Consider the following 14726-nt stretch of genomic DNA (forward strand, 5'->3'; position numbering starts at 1 on the left):
GGAACATCTTTATTTTTGCCATATTCCTGCTCTCAAAAGGGCAACATATTCCATTAAGGAAGCTTCCAGCTGCAATCTGGACCATTTGGGAAATGGAACTTTCAGAGTGCACAAATGGAAAAGGGACAGAGGGATCTCTCCCAGTACTCACAACCAGTGCAGATGGAGTAGCAGCTTGCTTTGTGGGAGAACCTCATCTCAGCCTTTCTACCTGCAAAGAGCAATTGTAGAAGGTTTAAAATAATGGAGTGTTTTAAGAACTCACTTTCACACACGTATCTCCACCGACAATGTGAATAGAAGTCACATTATTTTTGCTTCTAATTATCAATTGGTGTCCTCTTCCACTTGATAAAACTGAAATAAGGCGTTCACGGTGCACAGCTTTTGATCCTACCTGGGTAAAATGGAAGTGTTTTGCTCCATCCTCACTCTGCGTGTCATCATCCCCCTCTCCCACCCCACATGGCACTTTACAACTTCAGATACAGCCTCATTAGTCTGGAGCTGATGAGCACAGCCATATGGCTCAGACTGCTCTCAGCTTTTTTTTGCTTCTTCCAGACATCGATAACTGTTAGGCAACTTCCATTCCACACCAAGAGACGCCAAATCATTCACCTCTGAACTCGTGTATTACAAAGTCCAAAGCGCCTGATCCTTGCCCGAAGATGGGACATGTGGAAGATGAAGCAAATCTTTCCACTTCATCAGTAGAAGTACCAAGACATACGAAGACAATACTATAAACATTTTGGAAATTTCACTAACAGAAATAAGTGGTTATTTCTATATTTTCTCTCAAGCTTCCCCACTACTTTGTAAAATGCAGTATCAAAGAACCATGGCACAGTTCAGGTGGGATGGGACCTCTGGAGGTCATCCAGCACAACGTCCTGCTCAGAACAGGGCCACTTTCCTAATTAGGGCCTGCACAAGAGCATTGTGTTAATTATAGTTGAACATCTTCTTCCAAGGTAAATCATATTAAAAGAAATAAAGTATTTGAATACAGAACAGGGAGGAAAGAAATGGAGAGCCAGCATGCCCCATTTTTGTTGGCCTGAGAAAATCTGGTCTGCCTTCTAGTGAGTTCTCCACTAAAACACTTGCTATTGCATGCAATGCATCTTTGAGAAGCACTCACAAGCTAACTGAGGGAGACACGTCCCTCCCAGTTTATCTTCCCCCTTGCCTTGCTGATAAAATCCAATTGATTTAATAAAAACTTGGAGGTTATATTGAGGCACAAGAAATTTTGCTTGGCCTGCAGTAGGGTAGCTGTCAGGGCTAGAAGAGCATCCAGATACAAAGTTGCACTAAAACTGGTATTATATTAGATACCCTTCTGTAGTTAAACACTGAAATTACTGCTACCATTACTTCATATAGCCTCCTCTTCAGAAGTCACCTTTTGTTCCTAGGGATGCCCCAGACTTCCTCTGGATCCAATCAGAGAACAAACACAAATCACCTGGGTTATTTCATGCCACCACTGTTAATTCCCATTAATCTTGTGTTCCATTTCTTTCAATTTTATGCAGGCTTTTCTATGCCTATGCCAGAAACTCAGGTATATTTTAAATACAATGCTTAAGTTGAGCAGAAACTGCCAAGCTAATATAAGATCTTGGTGGCAAATCCTTTAAATCTCCTACTGCCAGATGATAGCCATTATTATCACCACATACAGCATCACAAAAAGGTGCTATCCCACTCAGCCATAGCGGTCTTATCAACAAACAAAAATTACACAAGACCACTTCCCTCACCACTGTTTCATGCTCAGGAACATGTTCTTAAAGGATTCAGTATTTCCTTGTCTCATTGTAGCAAGAGAGAGAAGAGAAAAAAGCATTCACGGTTGCAAACAGGTCTGAAGTACAGACTAGTGAATAAATGATTGACTTTGCACTCTGCTGAAATCCTCTGAAATTTCAATGATGAAATTGGACAAAATGTAATGTGCATTTTGAAAAATTACATTTTCTGTTTGCTCTGAAGTTTTCCTTTAGAAAATAAAGAGGAAAAAAAAACTGCTTTTCCTATTTTTCCAGTAGCTTTTACTCAAAACTCTTCTGAGTTCCTGTCAAATGTTAACAGTACCTAAAAATGCAGTTCTATTAAGTTATTTTACATCAGATACCAACAATTCAATGACCACATTTTATATACCAAGCCTAAATTCAGTTATATGCTTTTGTTAGTAAACAGGACCCAGAAACTTTAGTGTCCTGTTCCCAGACCACTTCACAGCAGATGCCTGGTGACATGGGACGGAGGCAGCTGCTGCTCTGCTCCCTGTTTCCTGGGCAATCACTCCTGCAGTGGGCAGGGCCTCTCCAGCAGTAGCTGAACCAAACAGTTTCTGACCTTCATGGCAGGTGACTTCTTTTATTTCTAAAATTCTTGTACAAATTCATCACAGTCCTACCTAGCCACACAGTCTGATTGACAGATAACACACTAATGCAACTGAGTCCTGGAAAACAGGTAGCGCTCAACGTTACCAGCCTACCAAGATGAGGGCATCGCAATGCTGGATACAAGCAGAGCAAGGCACTACTTCCATCACTGGAGAGCCAACCGCCTTGGACTTGGAAACCTATGAAAAACTGATGTTGTTATTTTGGACTTTTGTTACATCACTTAACTCCTTGCCGTGGACCAGTGGTTGGAGCAAAGTAGACAAAAAAAAGGAAAAAGCTGGAAAGCACTTCTAGATAGCAGCAGAGAAGGAAATTAGAATTTTATCTTTCGATTTATTTTTAATTGGGACAGGCATTAATATGGCTTGCTGCAGTTTCAGGATTGTTCTGCTTTTCATATAAGTATTTTACTTCAGCATTTTGGAGGACAAGGTGTACAGCAGGCTGATGCTCATGCAAGCCCAGTCCTGAAGTCTGTGGGAGGTTTGCCCGTGAGGGGCCCTGGCTGGGCAGGCTGCAGCTCACGCTGTGGTTGCTACTCTCCCCACCTCTCCTGGCTGTGGGCGCAGCTGGGCACTCAAGTTCAGCAATGCCAGCAAGCATCCCTGGCATGAGCAAGCTGGCCGTGCCAAAGGCAGCCCCCAGAAACACCTCTGAAACTCAACACACACCACCTGCTCAGCGATAGGAGGGTGCAGACCTCAGAGCATTCCTCATTTCTACCAGCTGCAGATCCTCTTTGATCAGCCAAAGACCTCCCCCATTCAGCAGCTCACAGAGTCCTTTGAGCTTTAGGCCAAAGGAGATGACTCTTCCACATCCCCTTTGCAGACCTAAAAACCTTCCTCATTCAGCATCACTTTTCTCAGCTCACTTGTGCTCTCCCACCACCACCTACATGAACCCCACAGGTTTTCCCATGGAGCAGCACACTTTCCCCGGACTATCGCCCCACAGGAGCAGGCAGAGTGCGATTTCTTGTGCAAAGCATTCAGCTCAGCCATCACCTCTCTCCCATGCTCACTGTTTTCCTACATCTCCCCCAGCCCATCCACAAACAGGAGCTACAGTGCTTTAACTGAGGGTGTCCATTCCCTACAGGCATTACCAAAGTTATCCTCGCTGGCAGCACAGCTCTACCTTTTTTAGTACCTCCCTGCAAACACCCTGCTATGGTAATTTCAAAGCAGCTTTTACTTCAGCTCCCAGCTCAGGCACTGCACACATGACCACAGCTGCACTGGACATGGACTGAGCTCAGCGCATGCAAAACCCACAGCAGAGCCAGGCTGACAGGCATCACCTTGGAGCCACTGTCAGTGGTCACATATTTCAGCCTTCCCATCAGCTGCCGATATTCAGGTTAAACCTGAGGTGTTTGCAAATTCAGCTCTTCTTTCGGATGACGTTAAACTCGTGCAATTTTCCCAGCTATAAAGCCTGCTTTAATCAAAGTTGCAATTAAATCTGACAACCTCATTGTGCAGACTCCCTTAAATAAGATTAGGAGCACCTAAAATTAGTCTAATTTAATGTTAATCATTAATCCTTTTATCCACTCTTAATCCAATTTAAATGTCCACACAACAAGCTTGCACAGACTTTGTTACTTCAGTTTGAAACAAAATTGAATTAAAAACTATTTAATTAAATCAAGACAATTTCTGAGTAATGCCATAGCAGGCATTTGCCACAGATCATTATCAAGTCTGTTTGGTTAACTCTCAATACTATTTTGAGCCCTGTGTTCTTCTTGGAATCTCCAGCTCTTAGTATTTTGCGATTACATGGACATCTCCATACATACCTAAAAAAATAAGAGGTAAAATTTGTAGCCCTCAGATGGAGAAAGATGCTGTCACATAAAGGGTTCAGGAGGCAAAGAAAAAATACAGCTTCAAAAATTTTTAGGCAAAATATCATGATTCGAACACTTCATATTGACCTTTGTTTCTGGGATTACCTAGTGCTCAGACATAGTGCCGTGCTGTGTTTGTGCAGGGCCTAACAGCTTATACCATCACCACTATCCTCATCTAAGGAGGAGAGAGCCTACCTTACACAGTGACAAGCCAGCAGTCTCAGCATGCCAGCCAGCAGCTGTTCCTGGTTAGAGTTACAGTGACCTTGAACTTTCTCTGTCTAATTGCTGTCTCCTCCAGCTATCTTTTCTGCAATGTTTCCAAAGCACTGCAGAGGACAAAAAAAGTAAATGAACATAAAAATTGGCTGCAACCTTTGCTGCCAAGTTGGCAGAGTTAAGGATTTTTTATTTTCAAAAAAGATAGACACTGAAGGAGGACAGACAAGTCTTTAGCAACTTTTACGGCCAGTCTTGCAATACAATTTCCTAAGTGCATTCAAAACTTGGGGGGAAAAAAAAAGAAAAAAGGTTTTCATTGGCAGTGTTTTCTTAAAGCACTCTCCCCTCCCGCTGTTCAGCAGAACGTGCTCCCACTCCCACAGCGGGAAGGGAAGAGCAGGCTGCAGCCGGGAAGCTGCAACCTCCTTCTACGTGCGGGATGTGAGGAGCCTGCTGTGACTCACCCACTCTCACACGCCCAGTGAAGAGCTCAACAAGGAATAAAAACCAAATTTAAGCAACACATTCATACATGAGGCAGACCTTTTGTTTACCTCACCAACACTGCCAATTTTCACATGGTTACCACCTCTTGCAGCATTTAGGGGCTTTCCTCAAAGCTTTTAACTCAAAAGCCCTGGTACACGGGGAGGAAAAAAGGAGCTTAACAGCAAGTTTCTCACCTTCAGGTTATGAACAAAAGGTTAAGATTATGATCCCAGCACACGCAATTCTTTAGGCCGGTTTTAATTGTGAGCCAGTTCAATGATTTTAGGGCATAGTTCTGGCCATATCATCTCCTAGACTGTTTTTGCAGAAGCAAAGACGTTTAAATCCTGCCAGAAAAGAAAAACATGACTTGGATAATACAAGTTCCAAGAATTCCTTAATTTTTCAAAGCTGTATTCTTGCTTCTTCTCTCACACTCAGAAACAAAACCAAATCTCACCCTTCAGTTGTGCTAAACCCAGTACAAGGCCTGCATGGACATCCCAGGAGCGTCACCAGCAAGCTATTACGCTGTGGAAACGGGAAGTGGAGACATCATAAAAATTACTCATTTCACAGAGTGGTTTCTCCTGGGCAGGAGCTATAGAGAACCAACACAGGCTGGCCTTTTCCCCTCTGCTATGGACACAAGTTCTCCCATCAGTTCCCATTTGCCAGAGTGGCTGCTGGCTCAAGCCTGGCCCATGCAGCTAGCAAAAACATGGCACCCATCAAGAAGACTCAGCCCTCAAGATTCACCAGCCTCATTCACAGCACCTTTCATGGAGGCCCGCTCTGAACTTAACTGCTTTCCACATCGATCCTTGAAAGCACTGCTATTGCACCATTCACACAAAAGGCTGTAATTCCTATATACTGTCCTGGCAAAGATTCCCATTATCCCTGCCACAAGTCTGCCCAGACTCCATAATCTGTGTGTGAAATTAGAGGCTGTAAATCCCAGCAAATTCTCCTGGCTTTAGCAACTGCGTTAAGGTCAGCATCCACCAGAAGTGTTCACAGCTTTTCCAGAAAAAGCAGTATATGTACACTGACAGAGTTAATAACTCGGCATTAGCAGAAGCAGATGATGTAATCTGCTGTACGTTACTGATGAAATATTCCTTGAAAGTAAGCCAAAGAAGAAGCATGACAGAACTATGTTCTTTTTTTTCCCCAAAAAAGGAAATGCACTGTCCTTTAGTTTACATAAATCACAAGGGGATTACACTTAAAACAAGGTGCCACAGTGTTTCAGCAACAACTACAGGAAAATGAAAATAGAGTTTTAGCAGGTGCCTTGCAGCTTTTGTTAATTTAGGAATTTCCTGCTAATCTCTTATCTCAGATAAACTGAGTTGCTATCACGTTCTGCATGCAATTTAGCTAATGTTCCCTCTGCTATGAGCCATCTACAGAAATCTTTAACAAAAGCCTTCGCGTCATGCACTGGGTAACATCTTTGCTATGCTTCATTGATGCCTTTTTTACCACTACTTTCTTTATTGCAAGAAAGGACAGAAAGACCTAAACATCTGTTTTACTGAATTGAATATTACACAAGCATAAAGCCAAGCCCTAGATCCAAATGTCATGATGTTTTACAAGCTGAGATACAGATTCCCATCTTCTCCCTCTCTTCCAACTAAAGTTCTGGAGTAGCTCACTAAAGTTCCCACTAATGCATTAAAACACCTCTATTTCTTACAGAAGCAGCAGCTGCATCGCAACTCCACCAAAGAGCCTTTGGGTTGATTTTAGGGGAGGAAGGGTTAACGCCTGAGGGGGGAGAATTGCATAATCATTGTATTATCATAATCGCAGTTTTATTTTTATTTTTGGCTAACAGAGTGAAGAGCGAGCCAAAGGCGCCGGGCGGGGGGGGGCGGCCCGTGCTCGCGGCGTGCCCAGGGCATGCCCGGCCCCACCGCCCGCCCTGCCGCAGGCACCGCCCGCCCCGCCGGCGATATAAAGCAGCGGCCGCCGCCGGCGGGCAGCAGCTGCCGAGCCGAGCCGAGCCGAGCCGAGCCGAGCCGAGCCGAGCCGAGCCGAGCCGAGCCAGCCCGCCCCGCAACATTGACCGCTCCCGCCTGCTACAGCCGCCCAGCGCTAGGTAAGGGGGTGCAAGCAGCGGGTGGGATGCACCGGAGGCCCCAGCAGACCGACCCTCTCCTCCTCCATCTGCTACCATTCCTGTCCTGCTCCAGAGCCCAGGTCCACTTGGGGAGGGAGCACTGCGGTAGCCTGCGTCCCACTCCTACATGCCAGATAGCTGAGGCAAATGCATTTTGCTAGAGCAGGCTTTCAGCAAAAATTAAATTCTCTGCTTAAAGCAGGGCTAGGGATGTAGCGTAAATAGCGTGGGCTGAGTGGAGCGCTCCAAATGCTATGTGAATAAGCAGCTGGATTATAATTGATACACTCCTCTCTCTCCTGTTTTATAGGATTAACATCTTCCAAATCTGCTGCAAAAGATGGAAACCATGCATGAGCTGATCCCCTTTGCCAAAGAAATGCTCAGCCAGAAGCCCAACAGGAAAATGGTCAAGCTGTATATGCTGGGCAGCGTGCTGGCTTTCTTTGGTGTTGTTATTGGTCTTGTGGAGACAGTGTGCAGTCCTTTTACCTCTGAAGAGAGGCTAGAGGAGGAGGAGAAGAAAGATGCCCCAACACAAGAGCAAATGAAACAGAAACAGGAGAATTTGATCTTGGAAAAGAGTAATAAACCAGCAACGATGCAAAGGAGCATGGTGACCAGACAGCATGCCTCTTAAAAGACCTGTATCTGGAGAGGTATCTGCTGATCAACAAAGTAGAGACTGCTGTCCTGGTGTATCTGGAGGTGGTGGTTCCAGCAAGAAGAGTGAAGGATTGGCCAAATGAGACTGCAAGTGCAAGACTTGAAAGAAGTGAATGGTTATATTTGCTGCTGTGCAGCAGAAAGAAAAATACCTTTTGTTGGTATAAAAATGTGCAAGATGCACAGCATGGTTTCTTATTTTTATTACAGATGCATTTGAAAACATTTTGCAAAAATCAATAAATATTTTATATGGTAGCAAAACTCTCTAGCTGAATTCATTTCAAACTCTTCTCCTCTTAACTGCAAATAGTACTCACTCTCAACCCTCTATGGAAGCCATTGGCTCCTCCCAGCAAGTATCTGGTTTGACCTAGTAAAACAGTTGAGGCCTGTAACTCAGGCAGCCCCACTGAGTGTTGCTCTGTCCTGGGGACTATGCTGAGACTGGTGGGTTTTGAGTTAATTTCAGAAACTCTTCCCATCTGAAACCAAAAAGGGCCAAATTTGGGGGGGGGTGCAGACAGCATATCTCACATTGATGACCCACATGTATCCTAATGTGGAGATGGGGGCTGTACCTGCAGTCAGCTGTGCGTCCGCTGTGCCAGAGAGTACCCATTGCTGTTTACAAAATGCCTTGACCCCATAGACTTCCAACAAGCTACGGCTGCTGCTCAGCTAAGGAAAAAAAATATATATATATACATTAAAAAAAAACAGTTACTGAGATCCTTCCGAAAATGGCCACACAGTAAAAAATAATACTAACAATATTGTTTGGTCTCGGTCCCAGGAATCTCTTCGGTGGAAAGCACAGACAGATCAAATGGCCCAGCAAGCCCAGAGGGAGGCAAAAACGGCCCAGAAGATCCTGTCCTGAGGCACATCTCCTAACAGTGCTCATCTTGTTACAGAACTTTCCCAATGTTAAAATGATCCATGGGCTTAGTCTTTTACATAGCAGATTCTTAGTATATTATTTAAGTTGATTAAACAAACTCTAGGTGACTGTAACTAAAAGGTCCTGGCCCCACTAGAAAATAGAGGGAACAGAAACAGTCTTCACCACTCACTGCTGAAGAAAAAAATATCCCTCTTTATTCCTCCCAAAAAGCAGAGTCAGCAGGCCAGAGGCTGGGGGTACACTACATATCTCGTACAGTAACAGTTAGATGTACCAGCAATATCAGTAAGTGCCAAAAACATCGCTCCTCCTAGAGCTGCATAAATTTAAGACCAGAATCTTAGAATCTAAGAAACCAGCTGAAGTGCACCCTTGCATTTCAAAATACATAACCACATAATTCATTGTGCTGACAATTATTTTTGTCAAAAAATGGCAACATATAGTGGAAGAGGAATCCTACCAAGTCTGCACAAAAACTCTGGAAGTTTTGAATTAAGTATAAAATACCCTTTCTCTACAGGAAAAAGAACAGAATCCAATTAAAACCAGCTTTTGAGAAATGCTTCATTTAGGCTGCAACCAAGCATTTTGATCTCTTTTGCAAGGCTGGAACAGTTCAACATCTTGTTAGTATCAATGGAAGTTTCATTAGCAAATATAAAAGGAACATCCTGAAGAAAACAGTCAGCTGAATAGTTCCCCACAATTCCAACTTTAATAATTTTACATGTTTGTAGCATGGCCTCAGGTACAGGGAAGGCTAGTCTGTTACTCCTCATGGTACTCCTCCTGGACAGACAAACCAGGGACATAAATATCTGATTGTATGAAGACATGAAAATACTGCCCAGGTTTGAGTGCTCTCACATTACAGTAGTTCAGAAGCATCACTACTGTGGCAAGCAGAGCTAAACAGATGATAAATGGATTTGACTCAGATGAGAATCACATCTTTGTCCAAGCCAGCTACAGACTCTGTCAGTTGTACATTAGTTCACAATATTAGCCCTTCTTTACAAGTTACGGGTCTCTTAATCTGCCCTTTGAGAAAGGGAGAACTTAAAAAAGTAGGTACAGCTGTTCTCAACTGTCACAGCTGGGAAATCCACCAGGGCAGATTCAGGAGCTTTAGGTGAGTCCATCAGGCCTTGTCCCCTTCTAAGCTCAGGCCTTGTTTTCAGCTTTGCACCACGTAAAGATGTTTTTCCCATCATACTGGTGCCCTGCTACCCACACCTCCTTCCTACAGAGTCATCTGGTCACAGGGTTTATAAGCTTAAAGCAAAGAGGTTTGTAGAACAATCAAAATAGCTTTTAAGGACAGCTAACTGGATTAGACAACTAAATAACTGTAACTGTGCCAGCAATTCTGAAGTCAACTTGGTAAAATCATTCTTCCTGGGACACACTCTTCTGCCTCCTGATTTACTGCACACTCAAAGGTCAACCTGAAAGCTCAAGCTGACATGTTACCATATCCACAACAGTTTGCACTTGATTTTAGATAAGAGTAGCTTCCTGCAGAGTGGCAAATTAGACAGGTATTAGTGCCCAATTCTACCAAAATGGCCACATAAAGTCCTACTTAAATCATACAATGATGACCTCAATGTGGGTTCATTTAATATCACGCTAACTACAACGAATGACAGGACTCATCCAATGCGGTAGATCAAAAGGCTTTTAACAAACCTCTTTCTCCTTAAACTACGACAAAATTTCCTAAGTGGTCTGCTTATCCCAGTCCTATTTTTGGAGCCCTCCTCACACCTGCATTCAAACACTGACACCAAAGAGAACTGCAGACAGTTCTGCCCAGTGCAAATTACACAAATGCAAGCACTTGCAGTTAGTAGACTGTGTCCACACACAGAGGCAATAGAGCATGGCACATCCATTCCAAAAGTCCATGTGTGAACTGCAAGGAGAAATTTTGAATATTGGGATATACCGGTGAACAATCAGTTGGAATAAATAATGAGATTAAGTAGAAGAAGAGAATAAGAAATCAGTAATAGCAAGGACTTCTCAGGCAAACTAGAGCATGAAAACATATAGAACACTTAAGACTGGGTTAGGTCTAAGTATTAAATCCACACATAGCTCAAGGTGTAAGTTACATCACTGGATGTCATGAGAGTTTGATTTCTATTATTCTGTTTCTTTCATGACTTCTCTGAATTCAGTTTACTCTAACCTGTGAAACTGAAAATTCTCTATGCATTACATTCTCAGGAAAATGGCATCTGGCATGATCTCATGTATATTTGCCTCTATCCATCCTTCAGCACCTCTTCAAAGATCTTATTTCCACCTGGGGCCTGTGTCCAGGCCTTCATAAGATGACAGCGCTGAATGCTACCTAAAATGCAAAAGCCCTTGCTTACACACTAATACACTTCAAGGGCATGAGCTGAATGTCTTTCTAAAGTCCTTGCTTGCTATTTGCGGTTTGGAATCTGCACGTTTCAAAAGCCGCCAAGCTAAATTTAGGGGTCCGGATAAACATATCAGCCTCTTTCTCCTCTCTTACCCCATCCAACACCAAGGGCATTAGGAACATGGCTAGTGGCCAAGACTCAAAGCGACCGCAGTCAGAGTGCCAACAAAAAAATACCAAGGAAGCAATTTCTGATTGGGTTACTCAGGTAAAAATAGACATAATGTTTAGAAGTGGCTTAAACATCACCATATTTCTGTTAAACTGGCAGCAAGTGGAAATACTGAGTCAATATTTCTTCCTACTATTACTGGGAGTTTTGAATGTATTTTTCAGGAGTACAGCTGCAACAGCAATGGCATTTGGAGGATGTAGGTATTTCCTGCACACATTTTCAGAAGCCAGGATGAAGCTGCATGCATCAGTGGGTAAAAAAGAGATAAAGTGGTTATAGCTTAAAAGCTTACGTTGATATGCACATCTGACCAACATCAGTATCCCTGAGGGACACCCTTTATAAGGATGATATCCCTATCTTTAAAGAAAGGAATTATACCTGTACTCATGATAAAGGACTTTGGGCGAGTTGAGTATGAGAAATTGTGTTTCTTGTCTATGTCATACAGGAAAGAAGAGAAAAAGAGAAAAATCTTCTGTATTTAGCAAAGAGATTTGATAATGAGATGGAAAAGAAATCAAATGTCACTAAATAAACTAAATAAAATAAAATTTTATTTTTATTTCTGCCAAGTACTTTTGAATTCCCAAATTTGACTTGCATGCACAAACCTGCCTAAAACTCAACCCTGCCTGTTCAATGTACTCTTTCCATGCTACACCTTGTTGCAATGTTTGGGAGTGACTCTCCAGTAGCTTATAGTTGCTGCTCTGCCAATTTGTTGTCAGAACAAATTTCTTTCATGTCTTCATTCCTTTCAAGGGAGCTATGGATTGCACTAAAAGAACAACCTCATCTGTACAGAGCAGTTAGTACAGTACCCAGCCATCACATCTCTGAGAAATACAGTTCAAAGTAGATAAGAGATACAGAAGTGACCTGTAGTGGGGTGGGGGATTCATTCAGCCTAATTTAGATGAAGCTGTTTCAGAGTAACAGCTTCTTCTTGCTACTAGTGCACCGATTAGGAGGCATTGCTTGCTTGCTTAAGTGTTCAAGCAGTTAGTTGCTACTGCCTGGCCATGCTCCCTCATGTGTCAGTTCAGTTTGTTATTATGGGTGACACAACAATGCAGCTCCAACCAGAACCACTTTGGTTGTGGCTGGCCCTGCTGCAGTGCACCCAATCTCATGGGGCAGACAGTGCCTTCAGACTGCTGTCCTTCTGCTTTCCTCTCCCCATTCCAAAGAAGAGGTTAAAAACAAGTTCTTAAGTTGTATAAAGCAAAATAACTCCCCCCCTCCCCAAAAAACAAGGAGGGGGTAAGAAGTAGCAAAGCCCTGGAAAGGTGACAGGCAACAGTGAAAATCCATATCAGGCAGTTAAGCATGGTCCCCTGGCTGGCTGGTCCTCCAGTGCCACCACAGCTACTGCCAGGAGATGCCAGCAGAACCCCTCCTTTGCTTCATCTGAACAAACACACTCAAATAGCACATTCATGAAATGTCATTTATAAAAAGTTTATATGATGTACAAAACAGATATGTTGCTTCACATAGAGTTCAGTATTTCAGCTGACTTAAATGTTATTTTCCTTTCGTTTTCCAAAGGCTCACACAAAAATAAACAATTTTGAATAAACAGTCCATACCAGCAATACTCAGTCTCTGCCACAAGTGCAGTGTTTTGCTCGATACCCACCCACATGCCTCAGGCTCTACATTTCACAGAGGTGACTGGAGTGCAAAGTATGCTGTTGCTCGGAGCACGTTACCTTCGCAACACACTTGGAGGCATTGCAGAAAGGTGGAGAGTTATTGCTTTATTACAATATCCTAATGCTAATAATAACCAGGAGTATCTTAGAAGAGCCTCTGTTCCTACCCACAACACAAATGAGATCACAGCTGAAGTAGGGTTAATTATTTTAGTTTTTCAATCCGAAGAATTAAATGGTCACTTAATTATGATCAAAGTTTAAAGCAAAGAGACTGGGAAAAGGTAGGGTTGCTGAAACAGTGTTATCTGACCAAATGTGGGTTACTTCTTATCAAAACGGGAAAGCTGATACTGAAGCAGAAAGGGGCGGAGCAGGGAAGCTGTAAAGCAGAGGCAATGCCAGAGAGGCCACATGGTCCTGCCGAGTATGTTATTAAATTAGACCATCTTTATTTTAAAGCTGCAATTAGGAAAAAAATCATATTAATAATTCTTTCTGGATCATTATGGTGGAGGGGTCTGTGCATGCCTGGCTGCACTGCACAGCGACTCTGCTTTATTATTATTATTACTCCAAAGCTGCCTTTCTCAGCCAATTATAGGACTGGGATGTACAGGGGAGGCAAACTATTTTTAGCTAGTTGGTTTCATTGGGAGAAGGAAGATACACTCAATGTTTCTTAAGATCTGCGATGCCTGGGTAATTTTAGGAAATGTAGTCTGTGAGACAGAGAACCACCATTTTGTGCCTATGCAAATTAAACCATGTTGCAGCTACTGCTCCCTGCGCTGCAGATGACACTCTTGTCCTTGTAAACACTGCTTTTCCCCATGTTGAGAAAGCACAGGATTTAGCAAAGTAATTTCAGAAGCAAATTAATTTCCATGACAGTCCTACAATCTATGAAGATTCCAGCACTAGACCTACTTTGTTAAGTAATTCATAACTATTATATAAGACCTAAGACATCTAATTTGCTGCTGCCTAAACATAGTGAAATAATGGATGTTATCTGATTTTTCTTGGAATATATTCACTTAAAAGTCTTAAGAAACTCCTGAAAAAAAAGTTGTAACAGGAAGCATAGGAGCAAGGACCTTTCTCTGCAAAAATAGCCCAGAATATTCAGTGTTTCACTGCAAACCTCCTGTCTGTCACATAGCCCCTTTGAGCTAGAGCAGTTGCACTCCTTTGGGGGAGTCCAGCTTGGCCCTTTCAATCCCTGCTCTCTCTGTTGCCACCATCTGTTCACATAAGTAGATGGGGGGGGCACAACACCATGTCAGAAGAGGATGTTTTGAACTATTTGGGGTAATATGCATATCTGTGACCTCACTCTGGTGCCTCCTGCAGCCCAGCATCCCAATGGCAAGCATCTGCCAAGGGCCTCGGAGCACACAGCAGCAGCAGTGCCCGCAGGAACAAGGCAGCCCACAGCTCATCCCTCTCAGGGTGGGTTGCATCTAGCCGAGGTTGCTTTCCCTGTGTCTGACCTGCAGTGACACTTTAAGTAGTAATCAGACAGGGATTGCATCTTAGTATGTACCCACATAGTATCAGAGTACAGTGCTAGTGCTTAGATGACCAGTGGGAATAAGATACAATTTTTAATCACCTGCAATAGGCTGCTCTGATATTCTCTAAGTGAAACTTGATGCTGTTCTGCAAAGACACACCTCTTCGAGGGTGTTGTGCAAAATTCTGCATTTTAACGTAGGGACAGGAAATATGAAAAG

General features: G+C 43.1%; 1 protein-coding gene across 1 annotated transcript; it reads left to right on the forward strand.

Annotated features, from left to right (window-relative positions):
- Positions 1-6984: 6984 nt before the first annotated feature.
- G0S2 (G0/G1 switch 2) lies at positions 6985-8065 on the forward strand. The gene is made up of 2 exons (XM_062595060.1): positions 6985-7114; positions 7446-8065. Exon 2 carries the CDS (start codon positions 7476-7478, stop codon positions 7773-7775), a length of 300 nt encoding a protein of 99 aa, XP_062451044.1. The 5' UTR covers positions 6985-7114; positions 7446-7475; the 3' UTR covers positions 7776-8065.
- Positions 8066-14726: the final 6661 nt, after the last annotated feature.

This window comes from Rhea pennata, chromosome 25 (genome assembly GCF_028389875.1).
Source record: "Rhea pennata isolate bPtePen1 chromosome 25, bPtePen1.pri, whole genome shotgun sequence".
In the NCBI taxonomy this organism is placed as follows: domain Eukaryota; kingdom Metazoa; phylum Chordata; class Aves; order Rheiformes; family Rheidae; genus Rhea; species Rhea pennata.

Excerpts from the sequence above, each read along its gene's own strand:
- G0S2 (XM_062595060.1), top strand. The coding sequence starts at position 7,476 with ATGGAAACCATGCATGAGCTGATCCCCTTTGCCAAAGAAATGCTCAGC.